Consider the following 25,961-nt stretch of genomic DNA (forward strand, 5'->3'; position numbering starts at 1 on the left):
CACACCGACTACTTTTTTAAATCTTTGGTTGACGAGTCAAAAGCCGACAGATTTTCAATCCACCTTTAAATCTCTCTACTTGACTTCTTCTTTAGAAAAACACGAAAACAAAACAACTGCTAAAAAAATAACATTTGCACAAACAATGTCATTTCCCTCTTCCTGTTCTGTAGTAACCCCGCCCCCCAGGGAGAGTCGAATCACCCCCCCCCACCCCCGTCGCACACAGCATCGCCCCCCATCCTGCACTTCCTCTGGTCCGTTCTGAAGCCCGTCCGAGAATAAAAGCGCGTGCGTTCAAGCAGCAAACACACACATTCACACATATGTCTGCTTACATGTGACAGCAGAGGAAAACAAGGCGTGAAAAAGTCCGAAAGGGAAAAGCGAAGAAAAAGAACCAAAGGCTTTAAAAGGAAAAAAAGGCGCCAGCGTTTTGTTCTGCTGACGGCTCTCATCGTTTCTGCGAGGCGATCATCTTTGAGACGAAGTTGACGATGGCGCTGGCAGGCTGGTCCGGGTCCAGCTCGGCGAAGAGGTGGCTTACGTTGTCTGTTGTGCTTCCCTGCTTACGAGCCACAAAACCGAAGAGCCTGGAGAGACAGAGGCCGAGCGATATTTCATCTGACGTGAAACTAAACGACAGAGCAGGAGAGCCAGAAACAACAAGCTTCACTTACTTGGCTGTGCCTCCTTCAGGTTTGCTCCATCTGGTGGGAAAAAAAAAGCCATTAAAGCTGATGATCTGATTCGAGACGCCACATTTTAAACCAGTTTTAATTTTATTTCACTTCACTTAAATTCATTTATTTAACTGTTATCATTTATTATATTGTGATTTTTTTTTAAATAATTATTATAAATTCTATAATTATTTTGTTTATATTTTTATGCATAATTTTATTCAATAACATACTTATTTTGAAAAAAATATTTAATTTAATTTTAAATTAAATGAGAAATTTTTAGATTTATTATAATTTATAATAAAAGAATGAATTGTTTAATATTATAAATTATATATTTATTTCTTTTAAATTTTTTTCCCATTACTTTATGTGTTTAAGTAATACATTTTTTATTTAATTATATTTTTAACTATGACTGATGATTATTTTTATAAACAAATTGGAGAAATATTCACATCTAACAGCATCATAAGTTGTTGATTTCACGTCTCTGTGTACTCACTTTCTGTCCTGAGGGTCCGTATCGCAGAACGTGACAGTGTTGGTGGGGTAGTGGCGTCGGAAGAACAACCTAGAAACAAAAAAACAAGCAAACAAAGAGCTGAAAGAAAACCCAGAATGAAACTTTCATCCTGCAGATGATGCACTTCACACGCTACATCATGAGGAGAACATGAGCGCGCCGATATCATCCATGTGATACGGCCAACAGCAAGCATGAGGCAGCATCACGGTGAGTGTTGCGTTAGGTGGAGGGAAGGTTTGTTCTGATTATTCCTTCTTTCTGCAGCTTCCAGCAGCAGCTCAGATGGAAGGAAAGCCCTGCAGGCAGCATCTGGAACCTGATCTCCTCCCGCGTGTTACAGGAGTCACGCTGCACATCATTCATCTAGATACTAACACGTCTTCGGTCAGTTTATGTTCCAGCATCATAAACTCCACCACAGGGCTGTGACTGGGTTCAGGATGCGGTGACCAGTAAGAGACTTTCTTCCTGAACTCAACGAGATAAAAAACTAAATAAAAACGCTCGTCTGACTGAACCACGCTGTGATGCGGGCAGTGTGACGTGTATGACACATAGAGTCCTGTTACACCGTCGGATTCCAGTCTTCTGCCTCCTACTGGACACCAGTAAAGCAGAACATAACGCTACACGGATTGTAACATGTCACATGGTAATAAATGCTAACTCTACTTTTCTTCGCTGATTTAAAGGTACAAATAAAGACCTAAAAAACCGGACGTTTCTTAATATTTTTATGCGTTAAAACAGCTCCTGAAATCAGGATCCACCATCCTGCAGGTTTTCCTTGTTGCAACACACCTGTTGTCCAACTTCTGCTCCAGCCTGTGAATGAGTCAGGTGTGTTGCAGCAGGGAAACACTGAAACCTGCAGGATGGGACACCGGGAGGTCGGGAGTCGGCGCCCGCTGCTGTAGAGCTTCCTTTCATTTAAAGTCTCAGACCAAATGTCTGCACAGCTTAATAATGAGGAGCAAGGCTGCTTGTCTTTACACTCTGGACTTTTGTCATCAAACTCTGATGAGATAATACAATAGAAAAAAATCCACTTTCTTTAGTAAATATTTGTAAAAAAGTTGCCAATGTGTTTTAACTTAAATACTGAACATGACCTAACACTCCTGTCTTTCACCTCATAGCTAACGGCGTGTGTATTCATCTTCATGGAAATACGCTTTTAAATGTCTTTTTGACCTTTGATCTTTTTTTTTTTGGATGAAATTAATTTCCTTCATTCATTTGTTTTTACTTTTTTGTACCTTTTACATGATTTATTTAGTATTTATTAATTTTGTATATTTATTTACCATTTAAATAGAAGGCTGGGCTTCGAACCAAAGACTTTTAGGTTAGCAGACAGTTAGCCTTCATCCTGAGTTACAGCCTCTAATCAGTTTCATTATATTCCGGTCTCATTCTTTTTTCTTTGTTCGAGTTTTAGTTTTTGTTAGATTTAAGATAAAATCAGGAATTAATGCACTCTTGTACTTCCTATAGTAAAGACTAATTTTAGAGTACGATACTTCGCACCACTACATGCGACATTTAGCAGAACTCTGCTGTTTTCTTGTGATTAAACGGCCTCTGAGGATGTGAAACATGAAATCTTCCTCCTACACAGAGAAAAAAAACAAACAATCCTTTTCACCTAAACTTCAAATCGGTCAAATTTAACCCCATCAGGATATTTAAGGGTGAAGTGTGTATTACAAGTGATTAATATACTGATGTGTACTATATTAAATTTGGATGGATGGTGTGGGATCACTGCTCAGAGAACGGATGTGTGATGTGTTCTTACACCATCAGGGCTGTCAGGACTAAAACAGCTTTAAATATGGACGTGTTTTTGTTTTTTCTTTACAAGCTGCATCAACATCAAGTATCCACAGCTGCTGTCGTTCTTTTCAGCACAACTTCATCTGTATCTTCTGTGGATTTATTCCTACTTCATTAACATACTGAGGCCAAACATTAACAAAAATCCTAAAATCTGAACTGAATACATATCAGCTAGTTTGAAATAATAAAATAAAACCATGAAAACCATGTGATTATTTTCCTTCCTTTTACTTAAAATGAAAAAGCACTTTAAAAAAAATCACAAAAAAAAAAAGATAAAAACCATCATATCTCTGTTTTTACATTGTCTGTTAACGTTAAATACCTTTGAGTCAAAGCAGAGCTCGTTTTGTTTTTTAGTTACGGTAACCTTGAAAAGAAAAGTGACCAAATGAAACACATCAGTTTCATTGTAAGAAGACTCCCAACTTGTCTGAGATTACTTAATGAATACGTAGCTACGCTGTCATTGCGCGAACCTAAAGTAGGATGTTTGATCAGTTATGTAACGTTCTCATCGTGGCTATAGTTCACTAAAACATACAGCAGCAAAAACTCTTTTGTCTAAAAACAAAAAGAGAAAAAAGGTTTTAAAACATCTGAAACAACAATCTGGGGCCGTGTCTCAAGTCAGGGTCTGCACACAAAGGCTACGAAGGCTACGAAGTGTTCTACGTCGTCTGCACACACCGAAGTGAACCGTGTAATGAGACGGCCTAGCTCGTGTAGGAGAATTACCCATAGTGCTCCAGTCCTCCGTTGCCTAGCAACTACATGTGCCAGGTTGGATCTAATTACTGATCCCATTCTTCCACAAAAAACATGAAAATATTTTTAAAATGACAGAAAATGGTGCCAGTAATTTAAATTAGATTTATTTTCCTTTTACCTTTGTGACTAAATGACAAACATGAGGAGAAGGCGGTGTAGACGAGCTCTCCTCTGGCCGACAGCTCATCCTGTCAAGCTGACGTTAACTTCAGTGGAAAATAATCCTGGTCAAACGCATGTAATTAAATTTATTTGTGGTTAAACAATGACGCTGTTGTCCCAGCTTGTCTGCTGTGTACCATAGACTGTATATAAAGAGATGGACGTAGCCTCCGCGACGTCACCCGTAGGTTTCTGGAGAGCTGAATTGAAGCTCAGTGGGCGGTTCCTACCATCGCCATGTTGGCAGAGGCATGCATGTCGCCTCGCACAAATACAAATATGGGCAAAGAGGTGGAGCTGAGAGGGGGGTTGTGAGCGTCATGGTGGATGATTGACATCAAGCGAACTCCGAGCTTTCTGTAGCTAAGAGCTAACCGAGCTAACCCGGAGATAACGGGAGCTAACCAGCTAACGGAGGTAAGCGGGCTAAAGCTAAGTCACGTTGTTAACCGGCTAAAAACCGCGGTTGTTCTACGTTCTTCTTACTTGAAGCGGGAGATCGGGTAGCTGTCAAACAAAAGGACACGCCCCTAAATATGCTGAATTTAGAGATTAAATTACTTTTAAACGGGTGAGTTAGAAAAAAATTCCCTCCCCCCACAGTTGTCATAAAGCTGACCCATTAACCAAAAATGGATTTTTGAACCAGGCTGTGAACATGTTTATTTCTGCTGTAAACATGTTTATTTCTGCTGTAAACGTGTTTATTTCTGCTGTGAAGTTGGTCTTTTTAACATGGGAGTCTATGGGGATTCACTCTGTTTTGGAGCTCCTAGTGGATGAAGGGGGAACTGCAGATTTATGCACTTCCAGACTAGGCTTCACTTTTAACCACCGGAGGCTGCATCTATCTTTCATATACAGTCTATGGTGTGTACATACATTTAAAAAAAGAAAAAAAAAACAGTCTCGCTGGTGTGGTACCTACACCAGCGCTCTGCTGATCATTCTTTTCTATCAGGAATTCTATCTATGAATTCTGGGATAAGAGAGGGCACATAGGATGCATCGCTTGTATCCTTCGTTTTGAGCTAATCTGGAGCCAAACAAAGTGCAGCCTTGAAGGAGCCTTTGAATTGGGACGGCACTTGGAGCGCCACTATGACGTATCCAGCCGACGAATCCGCACTTGGAAGTGTGCAGACTCTGAATATGGACACAGTCCAGACCTGTGAGACCGCTTAGACCTTGACCAGAGACTCTGACTTACTTCCTCTGGTTGTCGGTGAGCGTGATGCCCTGCGAGGACACCTTGAAGTGCACGACGGTGGCAGCAGGAGGAGAAGCAGCAGCCAGTGTCTCAGATATGGCCTTGGCAACAGCCTGAGGGCCCGTCAGGGACTCCATCTCCACTGAGTTGATGTACAGGACGTTGCATGCTGGGAAATTAAAAAAACAGAAATCCCAGATGGGTGTGATGTGTCACACACAATCATAATCCTGTCCATGCAATGACAATGACGTCTTCTGATTAGCAGGCATGCTTTCTGGAACAGAGCCGGGGTTAAACAGGAGGATAAGACGGATCATTCCACATCCAACATTCTGCTTGTTACGGAGGAGACGCTGGGCGCTGCCGTTAAAAGACACGGCGCTTCAACACGCCAGGTGTGCAGGGAAGAGCATTCACAGACAAACATGTAGGATTGCACATTCCACATGTAGAAGTTCTCTGGCTTTACCATGGGAATCAGCAGGAGCCCTCTGCACTGAGATAACAAGGACGTCAGCGTGTCAGAATGAGCGAAAACAATTATCATTTTGTCATTGATGCCCTAAAAATGTCAGCGTTACATGTGGGTGACGTGGTGAAGAGAGGACCGGCCTCGAGCGTTTACCTGCTCCTTGTTTCAGCCTGTCAGCCAGGGGGTTTGTTGGCGTGACCTCGGGGGCTTCCTCGATCAGATCTTCAGACACAACAGAAGTCTGACGTTAGACGGTTCGGTAAAATAAGTTCGGGTTGAAACATCCTCAGAAACAGCCGGAACGCGCAGAGAAGCGCATTAAACACGGACCTGTGGTGGGGATGAGGAGTTTGCAGGGGAGGGCCAACGGCGTGATGGCATGTTGGTAAACCAGAGCAGACAGACAACCTGACAAGCACAAAGAACAGAAACATTTAAACAGCATTTCAATGTTAACAATCTGCTTTGTGTTTGACTTACAGACCCTCATTTCAGCCTTACAGCTCAGTGGACACCTCGCACACTTCCTCCCAGCCAACAGCTTTGCTGCAGAGTTGAGGAGCAAATCTCTCCAGAAATCAACTTTTTCATTCTGCATTCTCGTATCACACATTTTTATCTCCACTTGTTATCATTTAAAGGTTTATTACGTAGAATTTCATCATTCCTGGACTGAAGGAATTAAAAAAAACTTCTATTTGAAGAGCTAGAGGCGTAGTTTCATCTACAGTATAGCATGATGACACTGTGTTGATCTGCAGCTCTGTGCTTACCAGCCGGTCCGGCTGCACCTTCATATGAACCACCGTCTTGTCTCTCGTCTTGCAGCCCTTCAACCTCCCTACGAAATGCTCCAGCAAGCCAGCGATAGCGCAGCATATTGACATGACACATAACTCCGGTGCTCTCTTCACTCCACTGGTTTCCAGTCAAGTAACGGATTGATTTTTTTTTTTAAGTGTATGAATGGGCTGGCCCCAGATTATCTGTCTGAATTTATCGGGGCACATTGGCCCTCTGGAGCCCTTCGGTCAGCTAGCCGGATGGTCTTAAAGGTTCCACGCTCAAACTTAAGAACAAGAGGAGACAGAGTCTTTGCAGTCGTGACTCCGAAACTGTGGAACGCGCTGCCCTTAACTGTGCTTTCTGCTGATAGTCTGTTGACTTTTAATTCTAGGCTGAAAACACATTTATTTGCTTTGGCTTTTGGCTGACCATGTTCAGAGGATTGGACTATATGAGTGCTTGTGTTTTGTCCTTGTATTTTAGTGTTTCTAATGTTTTTAATTGTCATTTTCTCTATTTCTATTGATTATGTAAAGCACTTTGGATGCTGTGGCTGTGTAAATATGCTATATAAATAAAATTGACATTGACATATTTTGAAGTGAAATGGCAAAGAATAGAACAAAACGCTAATCTGAACAGGACCAGGATTTTAACATTACCCCCCATTAAAACAGCGGTCATGGGCAAACAAGTTGTCGGATAAAGAAAAGAACAGAACTGGCCTTGCATTAGATTTGCGTTAATATTTGCGCGTACATTTGTGACTTTGTTTATGTGTGCACGTGGGAGGAAAAGATGGATCGTCAGTCAGTTCAATTAGCCCAGAGCTTCGTCTTGCAGGATGTTTGTTTACACTGAGCTAGGATGAAAAAACAGGTGGAAGACACTCACCAAAATGTGGAGAGACTGGCTCTACATATAATAAAACCGCGTTTGGTGCATATATGTGTGTGTCTACATGTGTATATCACATGTGGACATAAGGTAAGTGGGTATATGTGATTATTTTTCATTTATTGTATTTAAGAAGTATGAGGCATCTGAATAAAGATGACATCTGAACAACTCAGGTGTCACTTGTAAACACAACTTTCTACAATAAAAACAAACAAATCACAGTCCACGCTGCCAGACATGACTTCTTCGCACAACGTACAGTTCTTGTTACAATAGAATGGGATATTCAGAAAACTTGAGTCATTCTTCTCTCAGTAAGTGGAAACTGTGGTTATTATCCAGCCAAGCATGGAAAGAAATAATACAGATTTTGAAATATAATGTGATATAATATAATTGTGGTCAAACAGCCCAGCACTACGTCAGTGTTTGTTAGAAAAAAAAATGGTTTCTGCCAGATTTTAAATTGCTGCTCTGTCCAACTTTATATAAATAAAAGTTAAACTAATTAAATCAGGATGTATTTAAAAAGATTTCAGTTTAATTTGTGGATCTTTATACACCTAATAAAAATGATGAGGATAATAAAGCAAGTCGATGAGATAGAACAGATGATGTCCCTTTTTTTGGCTCTAGCGGTGGAAAGCGTTGGGAGCACTCATACAAAACACACACACGTCACACAGCTCTGCAGTGTAATTAGTAGGAAGTACATGACTTGGATTACATCGGCTGATGCTATAATTACAGCTGAGACGGTTTAGAACTTGGAAAGAGTTCTCCTGAAGTCATTATAACCTCAGCAAACTCTGCACATGTCTGAGATCTTCTACTGCAGCTCACCGAAGTAGGGCTCATTGGGGCAACCTTTCAGCTTCACTCCTTTAGGGCTGCTCTCGATCAGGAAGTGCCTCACCAGCTCGTTGGTGACGTCGCCTGCGGAAGAGGAAAGACCTGACATGACCTCACAGTATTTAGACTTTAACTCTCCTTCTGTCTCCACCCTGATCTGAGATAACAACAATGACGGAGAGAAGATGTGTTGATGATAGCATTAACGTAGCCGCCTACCTTTTTTGCTTTGATGCACAGAGGGAGGAGGAGAAGCCACCTTCATAGCCAAGCCGTAAGCCCCTCTGAAGGAGTGACTATCCCGGATAACAAAGGCTCCAGGCTCTCTCTCTCTCAGCAAGCTGATAGCTGTAAAACACAGTTCATTCATTCTTTGTTTTTATTTGAACATGTTGGAAACACATTTAAAAGAAATAGGAAGAAACTTAAGCTTATTTAGATCCATCCCATCTCAGTAAGGCAGCAATCAGTCAACCAGCCCAGATTTACACCCAGTGATATTATAATCACATTATTATCTACATTTATATTTATAAACATACAAACATGTCCACGTGGACAGTGAGGGAAATGCAAACCAGAAACAAAACATAGACAATGAAAAGAAAAATGGTACTTTCGTGTAATCACTAATTCAAAAGATCTTATCCCAATCTAAAAGATTGGAATATTTATGGAGACTGAACAGTAGTTATTTTAAAGCATTTGCAGATGTTAAAACATAGTCAGCTAATTATAATCAAATATTGCTAGATAAACGGGTATAAGTAAAGATGGTGGATTTGTGCCATTTTGGACCACAGTGTGAGATGTTTTAGTTTAGCTAAACCAAACACAGATCTACACCTCTATAAACAAGTCGCAATAAAAGCTACAACCTTGCTTTAACTGTCAGAATGATAACTGTGTCCATCCAATACATCACTATAAATGCATTGAAAGTTTATGAGTGAAAATTAAATCAGAGTTCAACAGGGAGAAAGTAATGCTTTGAACAAACTCTAGTGTGCTTGTGGTTTATGCTAATAGCTAACAGACCAAGAAACTCAGACTTTACTTGTTGAAGATCTCTGCTACTACATAAATATTTAACATATTATCTAGCCTCACATGAATGACAAATAATATTTCTGATCATACAGTTTTCTCTATCTGTGTCAAGGGGTGTTTGTAAGAAGAGTGTTTAAATATGTCTAAATGATTTAAACAGACTGATAAAGCCATTGATGATACATATTTTACTTTAAATCTGACATTAGTTTTGTCAAAGTCTAGAAATAATGTTACTAAGTATGATTTATTATATTGTTGATTCTGTTAATCTGCTGTAAAATGCCTAGCCTAGCTAATGGGACGCTAGGCTAACGTTGAGTCCTGATTTCAGTCAGCATACAGCATTATTAAAGCAGACCACTGGATAAGGAACAGTTTGCTATATATTTTAGTTTAAACCAGTCATTAGTCTGACTTGTACTGTTACATCTTAATGATTTAATGTTAAATGTTAAATGTTTTTCATTTGCATTTATCATGAGCTTTTACCTTAGCTATGTACAGCCCTTTGGTCAACGGTGTTGTCTTAAAGTGCTTTACAAATAAAATCAAACTGTTATTTGGCTGTTCAATGTCTAATATTCTAATTTTATAATGCAACAACAATTTGCCTCAGAGATCAACATTAGCTAAACTTTCTCTTTGTTAGCCTAGCAGCAACATTTAAATTTAAGAAGCAACATAATAGATCACAATTATAGCTAAAACCCTTAGATATAAATGTGTATTTTAGAGAAAGAGAACATTGTGATGTGTAGCCTACAAAGCATATGCTCTTTATGCTACGCTAACTAAGCTTCAGTGATTTTTTGGCAAAGAAAAACTCTTGAAAAGCAGAGGATAAAGGCAACCAGAAGAAAATAAATACCAACAAATCAAAAGCCAAGCTTAAAACTGGTTTAAAAACAAACAAACAAAAAACTGCAGCCAGTCTGTGTCTCATTAGGACTTCCATTTCCAACACCACTCGTTCTTTCAGACGCTTCATCTTTACAGTCTTCGCTTGAACGCTTCGGCCGGTCAACATGTGACAGTTAAGCATGGAAGATTAATGAGATGAGCGCAGCAGATATTCAGTAATTCTCTACATATGGTGTGGTTTTCACTCTGGGACCATGTTGAACTAAGTATAAACTGTCTGATGTCATTGCAGTTGAGCATGTGCATGTGTTTAACATGATATAATCCAATACGACCTATGAGAGAATGAGTGTAAAGCAGTCCATTGTATCCGACATTAAGCATAGCGCACAAGAACAGAAGGCTTTTGTGTGCAAGGCAACATGGATATCCATTATACTGTTAAAGTTGGTGTATTTTTAAGAAGTGATGATGTTTTAACATCATTTGAGTTATAGCAGCTTGATGTTCAGAGCATGTAAAATCTGCCGTCTGTGCTGGAAGCATGAAACGCCTAACAGTCTGCAGGTCGACTAAGTTACGTGCTAATCTCCAACAGCAGAGCTGGGAACCAAATGATACATACTAACGATGGGTTCCTCCCTGAGCCGCCACCTTATCGTGGTGGAGGGGTTTGTGTGTCCTGAAGATCCTAGCAGCTATGTTGTCAGTGGTTTTATGCTCCTGGTAGGGTCACCAATGGCAAACAGGTGTCTAGGGGAGGGACCAGACTAAGTGTGGCTCAAAGACCCCAATGATGACCATGGGCGGAAATGTTCCCTTGACTGGATGTGGGTCCCCTCTGGAGCCAGGCCTGGGGGTGGGGCATGAGAGCGAGTGTCTGGTGGCCGGGCCTTTGCCCGTTGGGCCTGGTTGGGTTCTGCCCGAAAGGGTTACACGGGCCCCGTCTTTGCCTCCTCCCACTAAACAGCCGAGAAAGAGAGCACTTGGAGAACGCAAACCTCCGCCAAGGCCTTCGAAAAAAAAATTCCTGAATCCAAACGGTGATCCGGATCACCACCAAAATTAAATCAATTCTTCCTTTTTACATTTCCAACAACTCCTTAAAATTTTAATAAAATCCGTCCCAAACTTTTTGAGTTATCTGGAACACAAACAGATAAATGCCGGTAAAAACATAACCTCCTTGGTGGAGGTAAAAAAAAAAAAAGCGTTGGATCACGCAACGTGCAAAACCAGAGGGGGAGGAGCCAAGACAGGGTGCCGCTTTCACATCTTGCTAGCTCCCCAACAATACCTACTGCAGTTTTAACATGCCATTCAGCAGTAATCATATTAGGAAACAGAAAACTTCGCTCAAGTTTCAAGGGGGGGATTGATATGCAAACAGCTGAATTCCCCTCCTGTCCTATAGCAGCCATACCATCATTCTGCTTGCTGAGATGCTGAACCGGAAAGGCTACAAAAAAAAAATTCTACACAACAACTTTAGCTTCAATAAGACAACAATGCACACGCAACATCCTGCTCCAGGTCACTGTAAACCAACAAGCAGTAGGGTCTGCATCGCATGTTTTCTTGTACACTGAAACAGCTGTTACCAGGAGGACAAAACAAACAAACAACATAACTAAATCATATCCCATATCATTGCAGTGACTGTAGGTTAATCTGAAGTCTGAAGGCAGCCCACCTTGCTCCCTGGAGATGTCTGGCTTGTACCAGAACTTGGATGTGTCTTGAACAAACTTCACATTCAACCTGCTTTCTGGGCTTCCATCTGCAAGAACATCAAAAATCTCAGTAAGACGTAGACTTTTGTCTTGAGAAAAGCTCTAAATGTGACTTACTCTCCTGCAGAAAGTCTCCTTCATGTTTCTCTGCTGAATCTATGTCCTTACCAGGCATGTTGAACCTTGAGAAGTCCGAGAGGGTGTGAAAGTAGCCTGGAGTACTTCCTCCCGGGGACATTATCTTCCCGTTCAGCGTGCTGTAGGGCAGGGCTCCATTTGGTCTATCACCACCTGACAAGCGCCTCTTCTCTGGGAGCTGAGGCTGGAAACCAGGGGCTGGGCTACCCTGCCTGAAACCACCAATCACCCCTCCATCGTGGTAGCCTGCAGGTGAGATGGGGAACGAGGGAGTGGGTGGTCCCTGATAGCCTGAGGAGCTGCTCTGTCTTGACAGGTTCCCGTGTCTCTCATCTGGTGTGGTGTAGCCACTGTGCATGGGGTGGCGATCTAAACTGGGGCTTCTCTGGGACATCTGTGAGACAGATGGGTGCCGGCCCAGCACTGGGCTTCCTTGAGGGTGTGTGATGGATGGCTGCCATGAATGCATGGGGCTGCTCTGAATGGGCTGACCCAAGGACGGCTGCCTGCTGAGGACTGGGCTGCTCTGTGCTTCATGAGACAGACGGCGAGCGAGGACTGGGCTCCCACTAAGACCAGTCACGTTAACTTCAAAGCCGTTGGCTGGGGATTTTTGAACCGACTGCACCAAACCATCGTGTTTAGTGCTCAACGGCTGCTGGGGGGCAGGATTGTGGATGGTGCTGAAGATTTTGGGTTGGTGCGGGGCATGCAGACTTCCATGGCCCAGTGCAATTTTAGAGGGTTCTGAGAGCGGTGGGCTGGGCTCTGAGACTGGATAGCTCCCCAGGAGGCTGCTAGGACCAAGGTAGGACAGTGTTGGGGTAGTAGTGCCAAGGTAGGAGGAGGTTGGAGAGCTGGAATCCAGGTATGAAGGAGTGGGGGTGTTCGGGGCTTGATATGAAGGGGTGGGAGTGGGGTAGGTGCTCCCTGTAGCCTGGGAGCGGAACCCAGAATCAGTAGTTGGTTGGGATGGAGTGCTAACGCTGCTCTCTGCTAAGAGGTGATCACTGAAACATGAAATAGACGAGTTTGTTAACGTGGATGAAGGAGAAGGAGACAGTGGTCTGTTTTATACTCTAAGCTTTGCATCAGGATTCATTTTGAAGCTCTGGGCTTCGACTGGGTGCTTGACTCACCCCTGTGCACTTTGAATGGGACTGCTGCTGGACAGAGGTGGGTTCAGTGTTTGGGTACTGGGACTTGGACTTCTCTGCTGACCCTTTGCATCTCCTGGAGGGCTGAGGCTTCGAGGTGACGGCTCTCCAGTGGCCACCGCAGACCTCGCCACAGACTCCACATAGCTCCTCGGTGCTGCGACGAAAAGGAGGAGAGCATTAGTCCGACATTTACCACAGCTTACTGCTTTCATTTGAGCAACAGTAAACTCTGCTGCAAAAATGTAAAAGGAAATGAGACTTGGAATGGATTTTTCAAACATGACGTGCTGATGGACTTCTCAACGACATGTTCAGGCACTGCGGCGGAAATGAACAACAGTGACTTCTGCAATCTCAGCGGCTCTTACCTTCCTCACCATCACTGCTTTCATCATCTGTGCAGCATCATTGGAAATAATCCAGAGATATAAAGTGTTATAAAGGACAAAGAATTACTAGTGTTGAGCCAGTAACTTACTTATAGGTCAGTTTTTCCTTCTTCTTTCAGATAGACGTATTATATTCGGTAGCTAATGCTGATCATACCAAGTGTATTTCACTCTCAAGTTGGGAAAAACAAATCAGGACATTTCTAAATTTGAAATTTTATGCATCAGCACATCCTAAATAAATAATCTAGTTCTCACTGCATCTTCAAATGGTCAAAACAAATAGAAATGGACAGTAACACATCTAACGTTTCACTGTGTCACCAAAAACAGCCAAACTGGAGAAGCAGATGTTACAAGCTTTCTCTTTCCATATAAATTGGTAATATTAGCAGCAGCCAGGTGTTGATAAATAAGCGCAATGGATTATCTGATCATCATCTAGTTTGATCACACCTCTATAAACGCAGAGGTTTTGGCAGTTTCAGGTGTGTTTCAACGAAACGCCAGGGAGGAAAGACACCAGCAATGATCCTAGAGAAGCAGTTGTTGCTGCCTGTCAATCTGGGGATAGTTACAAAGTTATTTACAAACCCTTTAAAATCCATAATCTTACAGAAACTAAGAACCCAGGAGCTACATTTCAGATTTTCCGAGTCTCAGTATGTTAAATATTTACGCTTGTGATATTACAACTAGAAAAAGGTTTGTTTGAACTGGTTGAAAAGAGCCATACTTCTGGTTTGGTTTAATCTTAAAAAATAACGTGACAACACGGCTTGATCAAACCCAAAGACTTCTGGAAAAGTGTCTTTTGGACAGACCAGAGCAAAAAGGAGATGTTTTTGCACAATTTTTGCACAGCACAATGTTCAATACAAACTAAACACAGAATATCACCACAAATACTCACTAACTGGAAACACAGGGGTAAAATAGTTTTTCTTTGTTCTGGACTTGGACACTGCGCAGTTATTGAGTGGACTGCAAACTCCTCAGTGTACCTCCGTATTCTACAATCATATCTGATGCCATCACCTAAAACTTGGCTGAACCGGTAACACAACAACGATCCCAAACAGAGCAGCAAATCTACAACAGAAAGAGTCCAACAGAAAAAACCGTGAGTTTCACTGGTCCAGTCAAAGTCCTTAATAAAACTGTGTACAAAGAATAAAGCGAATCTCCAATAACTGAATCGACATAAAGAAGATTGGCATAAATTTCCCCCACTGTCACATGACAGACGGATCACTTCAAGCAGCTGCAGCTAAAGTTAGTGTGTAGTTTGGTTTTGTAAAGCGAACTATGTGATGTGTTTTAGTTCATCTGAGGTTGTATTTACCAAACGTCTGACATGAACACTGATAGTTTTCATTTGCTCTTCAGATGATAACAGTGTAAATGAGGACTTATACTGTGTCCATTCCCCAACCCAACCGACGGCAGAGCATCCATCACTGAACAGACGGATCGCTTCACATTTTCCTCCAGACGGTGTCATAACTCACCTGAGCCCGTTTGATTGAGGAGGATCTCTGCCGGGTTGTGGGGCTTCAGTCCCAGGGCTGAAAGCGGCGTTTTGGCGAGACCAGGGGGAGATCGACCTGAAGGAAAATCGGACGTTTAGCACCACGCAGCTTCAAACAGCACAGACATCTTGACAGCTGCTACCTGTTGACAGTCTAAGAATAAAACTTGCATCATAAAAACACCGGATTTATTATCCATTTCACGTCCATGTGAGCTTCGGTCTCAGACCAGTTTTTCATTGACACATCTTATCAATGGCAATCAAACAGTCACAGGTACAGAGCTGTCAAGACACAGCACCACTCTCTGATGGGTGAACACACAACGGGCGACATGTTCAGGAGGGTGTTCCCATGCCGCATGCTCTGATGGGGGGGTAAAACATGCATGTGACCAATCTCAGTCTGACGGAGACACAACCTGACTCTGCAGTCAGCAGAATGAGGTGTCTAAAATCAAAGCAGAGCTGTGTCAAAGTAGACTCATGTTCCACAGGAAAACGGTGTTTAAATGGATCTATCGGAGACTTTTCCGATATTTCTGTATTCCTTTAAAGCAGATGTTTTCACAACATCTGACTCAGTCTCTGCTTCATCAACACTGGAGGGAAAGACGAGGAGTCAGTCAGTCTTTTCATAGTAAAGGTTTCATTTCCAGGGACTCTACCGACTACTCCTTTTTCCCTTCCATAGTAAAAACAAAAGATCCTGCGGGGGGATAAAACTGGTACACAATGGCGGCATATGATCACTAGACAAGACAATGAGAGGATGCTGGTAGCAGGGAAACAAGGCAGTGATGAGAACTCGGTCATGGGTGACGACAGGGACACAGAGAGCAGCAGCAGCGTCTCTGTCTTTTATTTTCAACACTCTGATTAAATCAGCCTTGTTGTTGCAAAGGGGCCGCTCTCGTGCAACGCTCATGCCAAAGCAGTGCAGGGCGAGGATAGGTGATGGGCACGGGGTCAGAGGAAAGGGAGACAGGGTCAACATGGCTGACGGTGTGGGACAGTGGAACTCCGATAAGCACTGTGCATCCTCCACTTACCGAAGAATCCCAATCAATTCTTTGTACTGGAACACTGATGCTGCACCTTCAATCATGGCTGGTGTGTGTGTGTGTGTGTGTGTGTGTGTGTGTGTGTGTGTGTGTGTGTGTGTGTGTGTGTGTGTGTGTGTGTGTGTGAATGTGGAGTTTGGGGATCGAAAGGTTAAGTGACTTGAAGGGAGTGAAATAACAAATTAATCTTCTTTCATGTGCAGGGATTGTTTACCCAAGCATGTGCCTTTAACAACCAGCAGTTGCCATGGTAACTCCAGTCAGCTTCATTTTGTGCTCAGCTGGGAAAGTTTTTTATGAAAAAAATAAAAAATAAAAAAACCTCTTCCAATGATTTTCTCTCAAAAACAACAATTTTATTCCCCAAACATTTCCTATAAGAGTCCTGTGGGTGTGTACGAAAAAGTTCAGCTGGGGCAGAACTGGAAGATGGGCCTGGCGGAGCTGGACCCTATTTGAGGGACTATTACAGACTAGGCAGAGAAAAAATGTATGCAATGTTTAAGTGTTTATGGATCTATATATTTTCTGCTTTTAAGACTTATTGAAATAAATAAAAATGTATCAGCAAAAGAGATGTTGTAAACCAGTATAAAGTTCGACTTAATTTCCAAAAAGTTGAGCAATTTTCTTAAATGTCATAAGAACCAAATGAATTTTAACCTTTATTTGATGTGTTTTTTTAGTGTTTCCACTCAACTACTTAATTATATTTAGAAAATAAAAATATATTTAGAATTTAATGCCAACAACTGGCTCAGCCAGAGATGTTTTTAAAAACAATTTATCCTGTTTTGGAAGAATTTACAACAACAGATTAATTTGTGAAAGGTAAGGGTGCCAACATTTGGTATAAAAGAAACATCCACAAAACATTTAGTTTTTCCAATCAAACGTCCGTCACAGCTCACCATTTTGTGCCAAACTCTGTCAGACAATCATCAATAAAATTTTAAACATATTTTTCAACACAAGACTCCACAACAACTTCTTTTCACAGCATCCAGAGTAAATATGATTAAAATATTCCAGTAGTCTGGATAACTTTTAGCGTGTAAAGCTCAACTGATACCTCTAGCGGGTGCTTGCTTGTAATGCTACCAGATCAATACAACCTCATAGATTCCAATTAACACAGTCTAGAGATGTAAACTGACATTTTGTCTCATCTCAGGCAGATTTAAAGATAGTAGCCACCTGTTCTGTGGTCAGGTGGGTCCCCTGAATCCCTGAGTCTGCTAATATGATGCATGCTACCATCAAGGCAACTAAGTCAATCCTCAATATGCACGACAGCCACACTTTCTGGACACAGAGTGTGTTTGACTATCCTGCCTGCAATCCAGATTTGCCTCCGACTGGAAATTATTTAAAATACACACTACCTGGCCATCAATGGTTCCTACCAAAGCAGGTCACACACCATAATATCTTGTTTGGCATCATTTAGCTTCAATTCTAACAGCATTCGTTGTGTCTTTGTTTCGAAAAGCTTCTGCAGTGTCATGAGATTAATTTATGCTCCAGCGAATCCCAAAGATTCCCAGTGAGGTTCTAGGGCCTCATTTATAAAACTGTACGTAGCAACGATGACTACAGGTGGCGTACGTACGGAAAAGAGGAAATGCGGCGCAAAAAAAACTTCCTGATTTATAAAGCAGTGTGCACGCTCGTCCCACGCCTGTTTCGCTTTATAAAACAAGATCAACACTAAATTTTGTGCATTTGAGGGAAAATCTTGTCATGGCCACGTCGGCTATAAAAGGTCAGGTGAACATCCCTGATCAATGTTAATCCATCTCATTTTCATGATGGTTCAGCAGGGAAAAAAGCAAAAACAGAGGGATTTGCTGGAATATGAGGTAGAAATTCCAATAGATAAGGTTGTGAAATGTAAAAATATTTCACTTGGTGGACACGGGATAGACATCAGCACCAGCAGAAAGGCAGAGGAGCGTCAGCAGGTGACTGGACTTAACCAGAATGTAAAAATAAAGTGGTCAGACAATAAAATGTTGGGAGAAAAAGTTTATATTTGATTTTGAACAAATGTCTCAAACTTCACATAATTTCTTTGGTTTTATTTTCTGCCTTTGGTGTCGCCGTTTCCTGTTTCTCCAGACTTTGTGCGTACGCCAGGGTCAGAGTTGGCGTGGAGGTAGTGACATTTTACCGCCAAGTCGTGTTTTTATAAATCCCAAAAGTTGACTATAGTTGGCGTACGCCGGCTTTTGTGCGTGCGGCAGCTTTATAAATGAGTCCCCTGGACACTGTGGTGGCTACTCTTTCACAATCTGAGCTTTGTGAATCCTGCTGTTGTCGTGCCATCAAGGAAGAAGGAAAAACCTGCTCATTAAGTATATTTAGGTAACAACCAACCTCATACTTTGGACACACAATGTTGCTGATCCTAGACCTGAACGTAGACCTGACCGACTGCAGCAACCTCCGATCATAGGCTGTCTACACAGTCTTGTCAAGCCGCCACTCTTACCCTGATCCTTCCATCAGTCTTTGGAACGGGGTAAATCTGGACGCATCAGATCCCACAACTTTCTTCCAGCTCCAGAGTCTGACCTTTATGCTCCCTAGCAAACTGAAGCCTTTTTCTCCAGTTACTACATAGCTACACGGCTGTTCAGTCCCAATCCCCTGAGTTCTTCCACATTGTTCATGAAGAAATGTTCTTACCTTCACTAGTAAACATGGACCTGAGTGCTACTGCTGTTTTTCTTCTATCTGGCTTCAGTTGATGACTCTGAAGACCTGGCGAAAACTGATTTTACTTCCAGATATTTTTCTGACCACATTTCTTCCAGGAAGATGATGATTCTCCACTATCAGTAATAAACAGGTAAACATCGCCTCCACAACCACACTACGTCTTTTCACATGGCTGTTAAAGCAAAGAGAAGCTGCTCGTTGCATCAGTTGTGGTTAAATAACTTCTTGGCAGGTGAAAGATCATATAATATCATAACTAATTGCTTAGTTAAATACAGTTGGTGACTTGTGTTTTTGTCAGGTAGTGTGTAACATTAGAGGCAAACCACAAAGGTTAATATTCCTCTATCACAAATCCTTCTGAGTACAGTACTGCCATTGAATTTATAACAACTGTTTTAATTTAATGAATATAAATAATAAAGTTTGTCAGTGAAGACACTAAAAATCTTTTTTTTGCTTCAGTCGGTGAAGTTTAAAACAAACAAGCTGCTCTTCTGCATCTTAACCATTCCTTTTAAACTGTTTATATGCAAAACTGTAAGAAAAAATGTTTTAATTTAATTTAAATAATCTTTTCATAGATAAACATGAACTTTTTCACAAGGTAAGAAGTTGGGACAGCTAGTGTCCTTTGAACCTTCAGTCATGATGTAGATGAGTGGAAAACCTAATTAAGCCAAAGCTCCACAGTGCCATCTGTCAGCCGGAGGGGGACTTACACAGGTTGAAGTAAGGGGTTTGCGGTGAGATGGGGAATGCAGGGGTTTGGGGAAACACCTCACCACCAGCTGTGGGTGTCGGACTGATGGGGCCTCCTTCCATCTCCTCGAAGGCCTCCCGGTAGCTGTGCAGATTTCTCTGGAGTGGGGAATAACAGATGAGAGACACAGAGACTAATCAACATAGTAGAGAGAAAAGAACCCAAACATGTTCTAATCAGAGAGGGAAATCACAAGGTTGATTTGTTCTATTGCTTATTGATTCAAATAAGCTCAAAACCCAATCACATGACAGCAGCTTCATGCTAAAGTTCAAACAGAGCAGCTGTGGGATGAGGTGGAACGGGAGGTTCTCATGGTGATGAGGTGGAACGGGAGATTCTCATCATGATGAGGTGGAACGGGAGATTCTCATCATGATGAGGTGGAACGGGAGATTCTCATGGTGATGAGGTGGAACGGGAGGTTCTCATGGTGATGAGGTGGAACGGGAGATTCTCATCATGATGAGGTGGAACGGGAGATTCTCATCATGTTGAGGTGGAACGGGAGATTCTCATCATGATGAGGTGGAACGGGAGATTCTCATCATGTTGAGGTGGAACGGGAGATTCTCATGGTGATGAGGTGGAACGGGAGGTTCTCATGGTGATGAGGTGGAACGGGAGGTTCTCATGGTGATGAGGTGGAACGGGAGATTCTCATCATGATGAGGTGGAACGGGAGATTCTCATGGTGATGAGGTGGAACGGGAGGTTCTCATGGTGATGAGGTGGAACGGGAGATTCTCATGGTGATGAGGTGGAACGGGAGATTCTCATCATGATGAGGTGGAACGGGAGATTCTCATCATGTTGAGGTGGAACGGGAGGTTCTCATGGTGATGAGGTGGAACGGGAGGTTCTCATGGTGATGAGGTGGAACGGGAGATTCTCATCATGATGAGGTGGAACGGGAGATTCTCATGGTGATGAGGTGGAACGGGAGATTCTCATCATGTTGAGGTGGAACGGGAGGTTCTCATGGTGATGAGGTGGAACGGGAGATTCTCATGGTGATGAGGTGGAACGGGAGATTCTCATCATGATGAGGTGGAACGGGAGGTTCTCATCATGATGAGGTGGAACGGGAGATTCTCATGGTGATGAGGTGGAACGGGAGATTCTCATGGTGATGAGGTGGAACGGGAGATTCTCATGGTGATGAGGTGGAACGGGAGATTCTCATGGTGATGAGGTGGAACGGGAGATTCTCATCATGATGAGGTGGAACGGGAGATTCTCATGGTGATGAGGTGGAACGGGAGGTTCTCATGGTGATGAGGTGGAACGGGAGATTCTCATGGTGATGAGGTGGAACGGGAGATTCTCATGGTGATGAGGTGGAACGGGAGATTCTCATGGTGATGAGGTGGAACGGGAGATTCTCATCATGATGAGGTGGAACGGGAGGTTCTCATGGTGATGAGGTGGAACGGGAGATTCTCATCATGACGAGGTGGAACGGGAGATTCTCATGGTGATGAGGTGGAACGGGAGATTCTCATGGTGATGAGGTGGAACGGGAGATTCTCATGGTGATGAGGTGGAACGGGAGATTCTCATCATGATGAGGTGGAACGGGAGATTCTCATCATGATGAGGTGGAACGGGAGATTCTCATCATGATGAGGTGGAACGGGAGGTTCTCATGGTGATGAGGTGGAACGGGAGATTCTCATCATGATGAGGTGGAACGGGAGGTTGTCATGGTGATGAGGTGGAACGGGAGATTCTCATGGTGATGAGGTGGAACGGGAGATTCTCATGGTGATGAGGTGGAACGGGAGATTCTCATCATGATGAGGTGGAACGGGAGGTTCTCATGGTGATGAGGTGGAACGGGAGATTCTCATCATGATGAGGTGGAACGGGAGGTTGTCATGGTGATGAGGTGGAACGGGAGATTCTCATGGTGATGAGGTGGAACGGGAGGTTGTCATGGTGATGAGGTGGAACAGGAGATTCTCATGGTGATGAGGTGGAACGGGAGATTCTCATGGTGATGAGGTGGAACGGGAGATTCTCATGGTGATGAGGTGGAACGGGAGATTCTCATCATGATGAGGTGGAACGGGAGGTTGTCATGGTGATGAGGTGGAACGGGAGATTCTCATGGTGATGAGGTGGAACGGGAGATTCTCATGGTGATGAGGTGGAACGGGAGATTCTCATCATGATGAGGTGGAACGGGAGATTCTCATCATGATGAGGTGGAACGGGAGATTCTCATGGTGATGAGGTGGAACGGGAGATTCTCATCATGATGAGGTGGAACGGGAGATTCTCATCATGATGAGGTGGAACGGGAGGTTCTCATGGTGATGAGGTGGAACGGGAGATTCTCATGGTGATGAGGTGGAACGGGAGGTTGTCATGGTGATGAGGTGGAACGGGAGATTCTCATGGTGATGAGGTGGAACGGGAGGTTGTCATGGTGATGTGGTGGAACGGGAGATTCTCATCGTGGATGTGCAACAAATGTGCTTTTTGTCAATATGGAGCAAAATCTCAGAGGAATGTTTCCAACACCTTATTGGATCTCTGACACCAAGTATGAAGGAAGTTCTGAAGAAGAAAAGAGGTCCAACCTGGTACTGGTAATGGTATGGAGGTAATGTAGAGGCTGGTGTGTGTATATTATAGTATAAATGGTCTATATTAATTAAATACTTGCCAATATTAGAAATTCCGACTAAATTTCTTGTCAGTATCCAACAATCAGTATGAGACAATATCATGTGTTTAACTCACTTATTAATATTGATTAATACTGATTAAATATGCACTATGATAGTTGAAATGATGAACAGTTACACTCGTTGTTCTCATATAGTGATTCTACCTCCTTGGGCCGTCCTCCGGGGTTCATCGCTATGGCGTTGACAAACTCTGGAGAAACACACCGGATGGGGGAACGAACCAGGACATCAGAAGACGGACTGTCATCTGAGTTTCCCTCGCTGGTGATGCGGCGGCGAGGAAGACTTGTAGGATCGTCCAGAGAAGCCGCCCTAGCCTGTACACCTGGGACAACGTACAAACGAGCGTTAACCCCAGAAATTGGTGCACAGCGCCAACTGTCACACCACAGCTGTCAGCCGCCGTGAACGCCCGCTGCACAGGCCACCGTGTGCACTTTGCAGATAACCAAACATGGCAAAGCAACTGCAGGAGTTTTCATTTCCAAGTCAACATGCACACTCACATGGTTAATAGAGTAGTAGATGCTCATCAAACCAAACAGCAAACTTCTCTCATTTATTAAATGATTATAGTTGGCACAAGCTGGCAGCTTCCTGCAGCAGCCGCTAAGCTGATTCTCAGTAATCTGGTTTGAACTTTCAGAGCCAGACTTGAAGCCGGAAACTTAAAACAAACAGGATTGGACTTAAGAAGGATTTTTTCCTCCTAAACTAAGAAGCAACGCTGCTCAATGGAGGGCTGGGATAGCAAAGCATGAATTTCTGGCCAACACATCAAAGTCAAGACTGTGAGACCAACAATGGTCACCTCCAACACTGGAACAAGACCACAGTTAATGAAAGGAAGGCAGGAACATTCAACAGGTTGAGGAGGGAAAACTGAAGCTAATAAGTTCTGTGATGTGTGTTTGTGCTGAGGCAGTTTACCTTTTCCACCCAGAGAGGCTTATTTCTGTTTATTTGCACAGTTTTATTTTATATCCTTTTCAGTTCTTTACTTTGCAACGCCGAGCTTCTCCTTTTTCACACCTTAATGAGAAAACGTCCGAATCAGGTGGAAAAAACCGGAGAGAGGTTATGTACAAGGAAAATGAACCCCGTGAGGCTGTTGTGGAAAAAGTAGAAACACTACTAACGTCACTGATGTGCTTTTTCTAACACCAACGAGGAAAAGAGTCTGGAAATACATTTGTGAAAAAAGTGAGAGAAAACAACTTTTGATATTAAACAGTTTGTTTAAAATATCTGGATCTTTAAAACATTTGTTTCACTCAGCAGAAAAAGTCGGGAAATTCGTGCTTGCTGGACCATTTGTTCTCACAATGCTTTTAGGAAAGTCCATTTCCCAGTAAATGGAGACGCGTTAGCAAAGAAAAAGCATTTGTGGGACAAGCAGCAAACAGCATAAAGTTCTTCTCTCGTCACAAACTGAGCCTAAAACTCAACTGATGACTGTAGCAGGGTCTGCGCTTGCTCATCCGGCAGCACATGGGCTTCCAGAAGCTCAAAGTCCATTTCTGTTTGGCATTAACTTGGTTTCAACTCATGTTCCTTAGCTCTACTGCTCATCCCACAAATTAATTTTTCTTACAAATGGTCTCCATTTAAAAGGGAAATAAACAGACTTTCCAACGATATATGATTTATTACCAAGCATGAGCCAGCAAACCCAATTTCCTCATGTATTCTAAGTTTTATAATTATTTCACTGAAGTTTCCATGTCTTGTCTTTGAATGATAAATAAACTTACGGCGGTGTGGGTCATGTCATCTGATTCACTCTGAGCGTCACATATCTCATTGTTTGCCAAAATAATTTAGATTCTGAGAGCTTTGAGAAGATGAAACACACCCACTATCACTTAAATCTGAGAACCAGATGTCACCAATATACACTTCCCTGCAGCAGAGTGCTGTCAAACACTACGCTGTTGCCCTGGCAACGGCTAATGGTTTACAGCTGGAGATCCCAGGACTGAGATGTTTTTTCCTCGTTTCAGCCATTTAAAGTCCAGTTATCACGTGGAAGGCAGCGTGGCGCCGACTACAAAAACATAAAGTTGAAAGGTGATCCTGTGGGTTTTTTCTTCTTCAGAGTTTCCACATGTGAACACCTGCAACTGAGAGGTTATCTAAGGTAAAGCTGGGGAGGCTGCAGTTCTGGGAAAATCTAGTCAATTCAGTCAGGCTGCTGATCTAAAAACTGCAAGAAATCTAATGGGTGACAGCAGATACAGTTAAATGAAAAAGAAAGTAAATCCTCAGTTACAACAAACTTAATTCAAACTATATGAGAATACAGAGTTATACTTTCACCGTTTCCATAGTGATAAAGAAAGAAGAAAGCAGCTTAATTCATTTATTCATTTTTAACTATTGATCTTTATTAAACTGACTTTTGGACAGTTTGCTGATCTGGAGCATGAAATGTGTGTAAACACACTGCAGAGGAGGAAAGACATCAGCAAACCTTAAATTCTGCTCATGTAGGTAACTTTATAGTCATTTCCTAAAAGATGGGAGTCCATCATTTTGCGGGATTAATTACAAGTGGAAAACAATCAAAACAGCTGCCAATCCTCCCAGGACATCCAAGCATGTTCGTCTTGAGGTTAGACCGTACAATGCTCAGGGAAATAATTTTTTTTTAAAAAGCCAGCAACGACATCTCAGACTCTCAAGCCCTCAGCATGGCACGTGTTAAAGTTCCATGCTGGGAAAACGCCAACTCTCCATGAGGAGGTCTTAGTTTTTCACAAAGTAGCATCTGAACCACAACAAGACTTCAGGACCGGAGCCATGTTTACATGGACACAAGAGTTCAGATTAAACGTCTGATGAGAGTAAAAGTGTTTCATGTGAGCATACGAATCAAAACTTCGTCCTGAATGAGATGGGTGGGTTGTGTTGATAGTTTGTCAGAAAAAAATTCATTCAATGCTGCGTAGGCCTGCTATGATCAGCGTGCATCAACATAACATAAAACTTTACGTTACAGTCAGCAGGAGATCAGAGGTGTATAAAGTAGAAGTAAAAATAAAGTAAAAGTCCTGCTACTGATGCATTTAGACCAGGTGTTCTCACTGACAGGTTCATCTACCTGCAGCTGGTTTAGTTACTGGTTGGAACAGCTACCAGACAGGACTTCTACTTTGTGGCACATGGATTATACACCTCTGCAGGAGACGCAGTATGAATAAAGCAGAAATTATCAATATTTCACACAAATATATTGCCTTAAACTTTTTAAAAAAAAAACCTAATAATCATTTGGAGAGGCGGCGTTGAAACAGGTAAGACGGTAAAAACTAACAACACACAGCAACGTTTGCTCTCATCAGTAATCAGTTTCTTCTGCTGTGTCCAAAAAAAAAAATTGATTTAATCATTAAATATATAATGCACGTAAATACTCCACGTAAACATTACAGGTTTGATCAGAAACGTTTTGCACATGTAAACATGGCTGATGTCCTTCATGAGACCAACGTGGAGACGTTTAGCCATAACAAAGCTGTGTTCCAGCCAAAACACATCATACAAGTATCAAGCACGGTGGAGGAGGGCTGATGATTTGGGCTTGCTTTGTTGCTACAGGACCTGGACACCGTGTAGTCTCTGAGCCCATCG

The 25,961-nt window shown here is 42.5% G+C and overlaps 1 protein-coding gene across 5 annotated transcripts in view; it reads right to left on the bottom strand.

The window, feature by feature from the left end:
- Window positions 1-236: 236 nt before the first annotated feature.
- Window positions 237-25,961, bottom strand: part of tns1b (tensin 1b) — a 224,562-nt gene continuing 198,837 nt past the window's right edge. For 3 of the 5 annotated variants that reach the window (XM_079254832.1, XM_079254828.1, XM_079254830.1), the window contains 15 exons: window positions 22,472-22,653; window positions 19,589-19,727; window positions 15,059-15,154; window positions 13,138-13,312; window positions 12,029-13,008; window positions 11,821-11,907; window positions 8,433-8,561; window positions 8,205-8,297; window positions 6,006-6,083; window positions 5,829-5,897; window positions 5,673-5,699; window positions 5,201-5,369; window positions 1,192-1,260; window positions 681-710; window positions 237-593 (listed from right to left, as the gene is read on the bottom strand). In XM_079254832.1, coding sequence (XP_079110958.1) covers window positions 455-593; window positions 681-710; window positions 1,192-1,260; window positions 5,201-5,369; window positions 5,673-5,699; window positions 5,829-5,897; window positions 6,006-6,083; window positions 8,205-8,297; window positions 8,433-8,561; window positions 11,821-11,907; window positions 12,029-13,008; window positions 13,138-13,312; window positions 15,059-15,154; window positions 19,589-19,727; window positions 22,472-22,653 — 2,462 coding nt within the window. In that variant the 3' untranslated portion in view covers window positions 237-454. The remainder of the gene's footprint in view (window positions 594-680; window positions 711-1,191; window positions 1,261-5,200; window positions 5,370-5,672; window positions 5,700-5,828; window positions 5,898-6,005; window positions 6,084-8,204; window positions 8,298-8,432; window positions 8,562-11,820; window positions 11,908-12,028; window positions 13,009-13,137; window positions 13,313-15,058; window positions 15,155-19,588; window positions 19,728-22,471; window positions 22,654-25,961) is intronic. The other 2 variants (XM_079254829.1, XM_079254831.1) reach the window with 1 other exon arrangement.

This window comes from Telmatherina bonti, assembly GCF_933228915.1.
Source record: "Telmatherina bonti genome assembly, chromosome: 15".
Taxonomy (NCBI): domain Eukaryota; kingdom Metazoa; phylum Chordata; class Actinopteri; order Atheriniformes; family Telmatherinidae; genus Telmatherina; species Telmatherina bonti.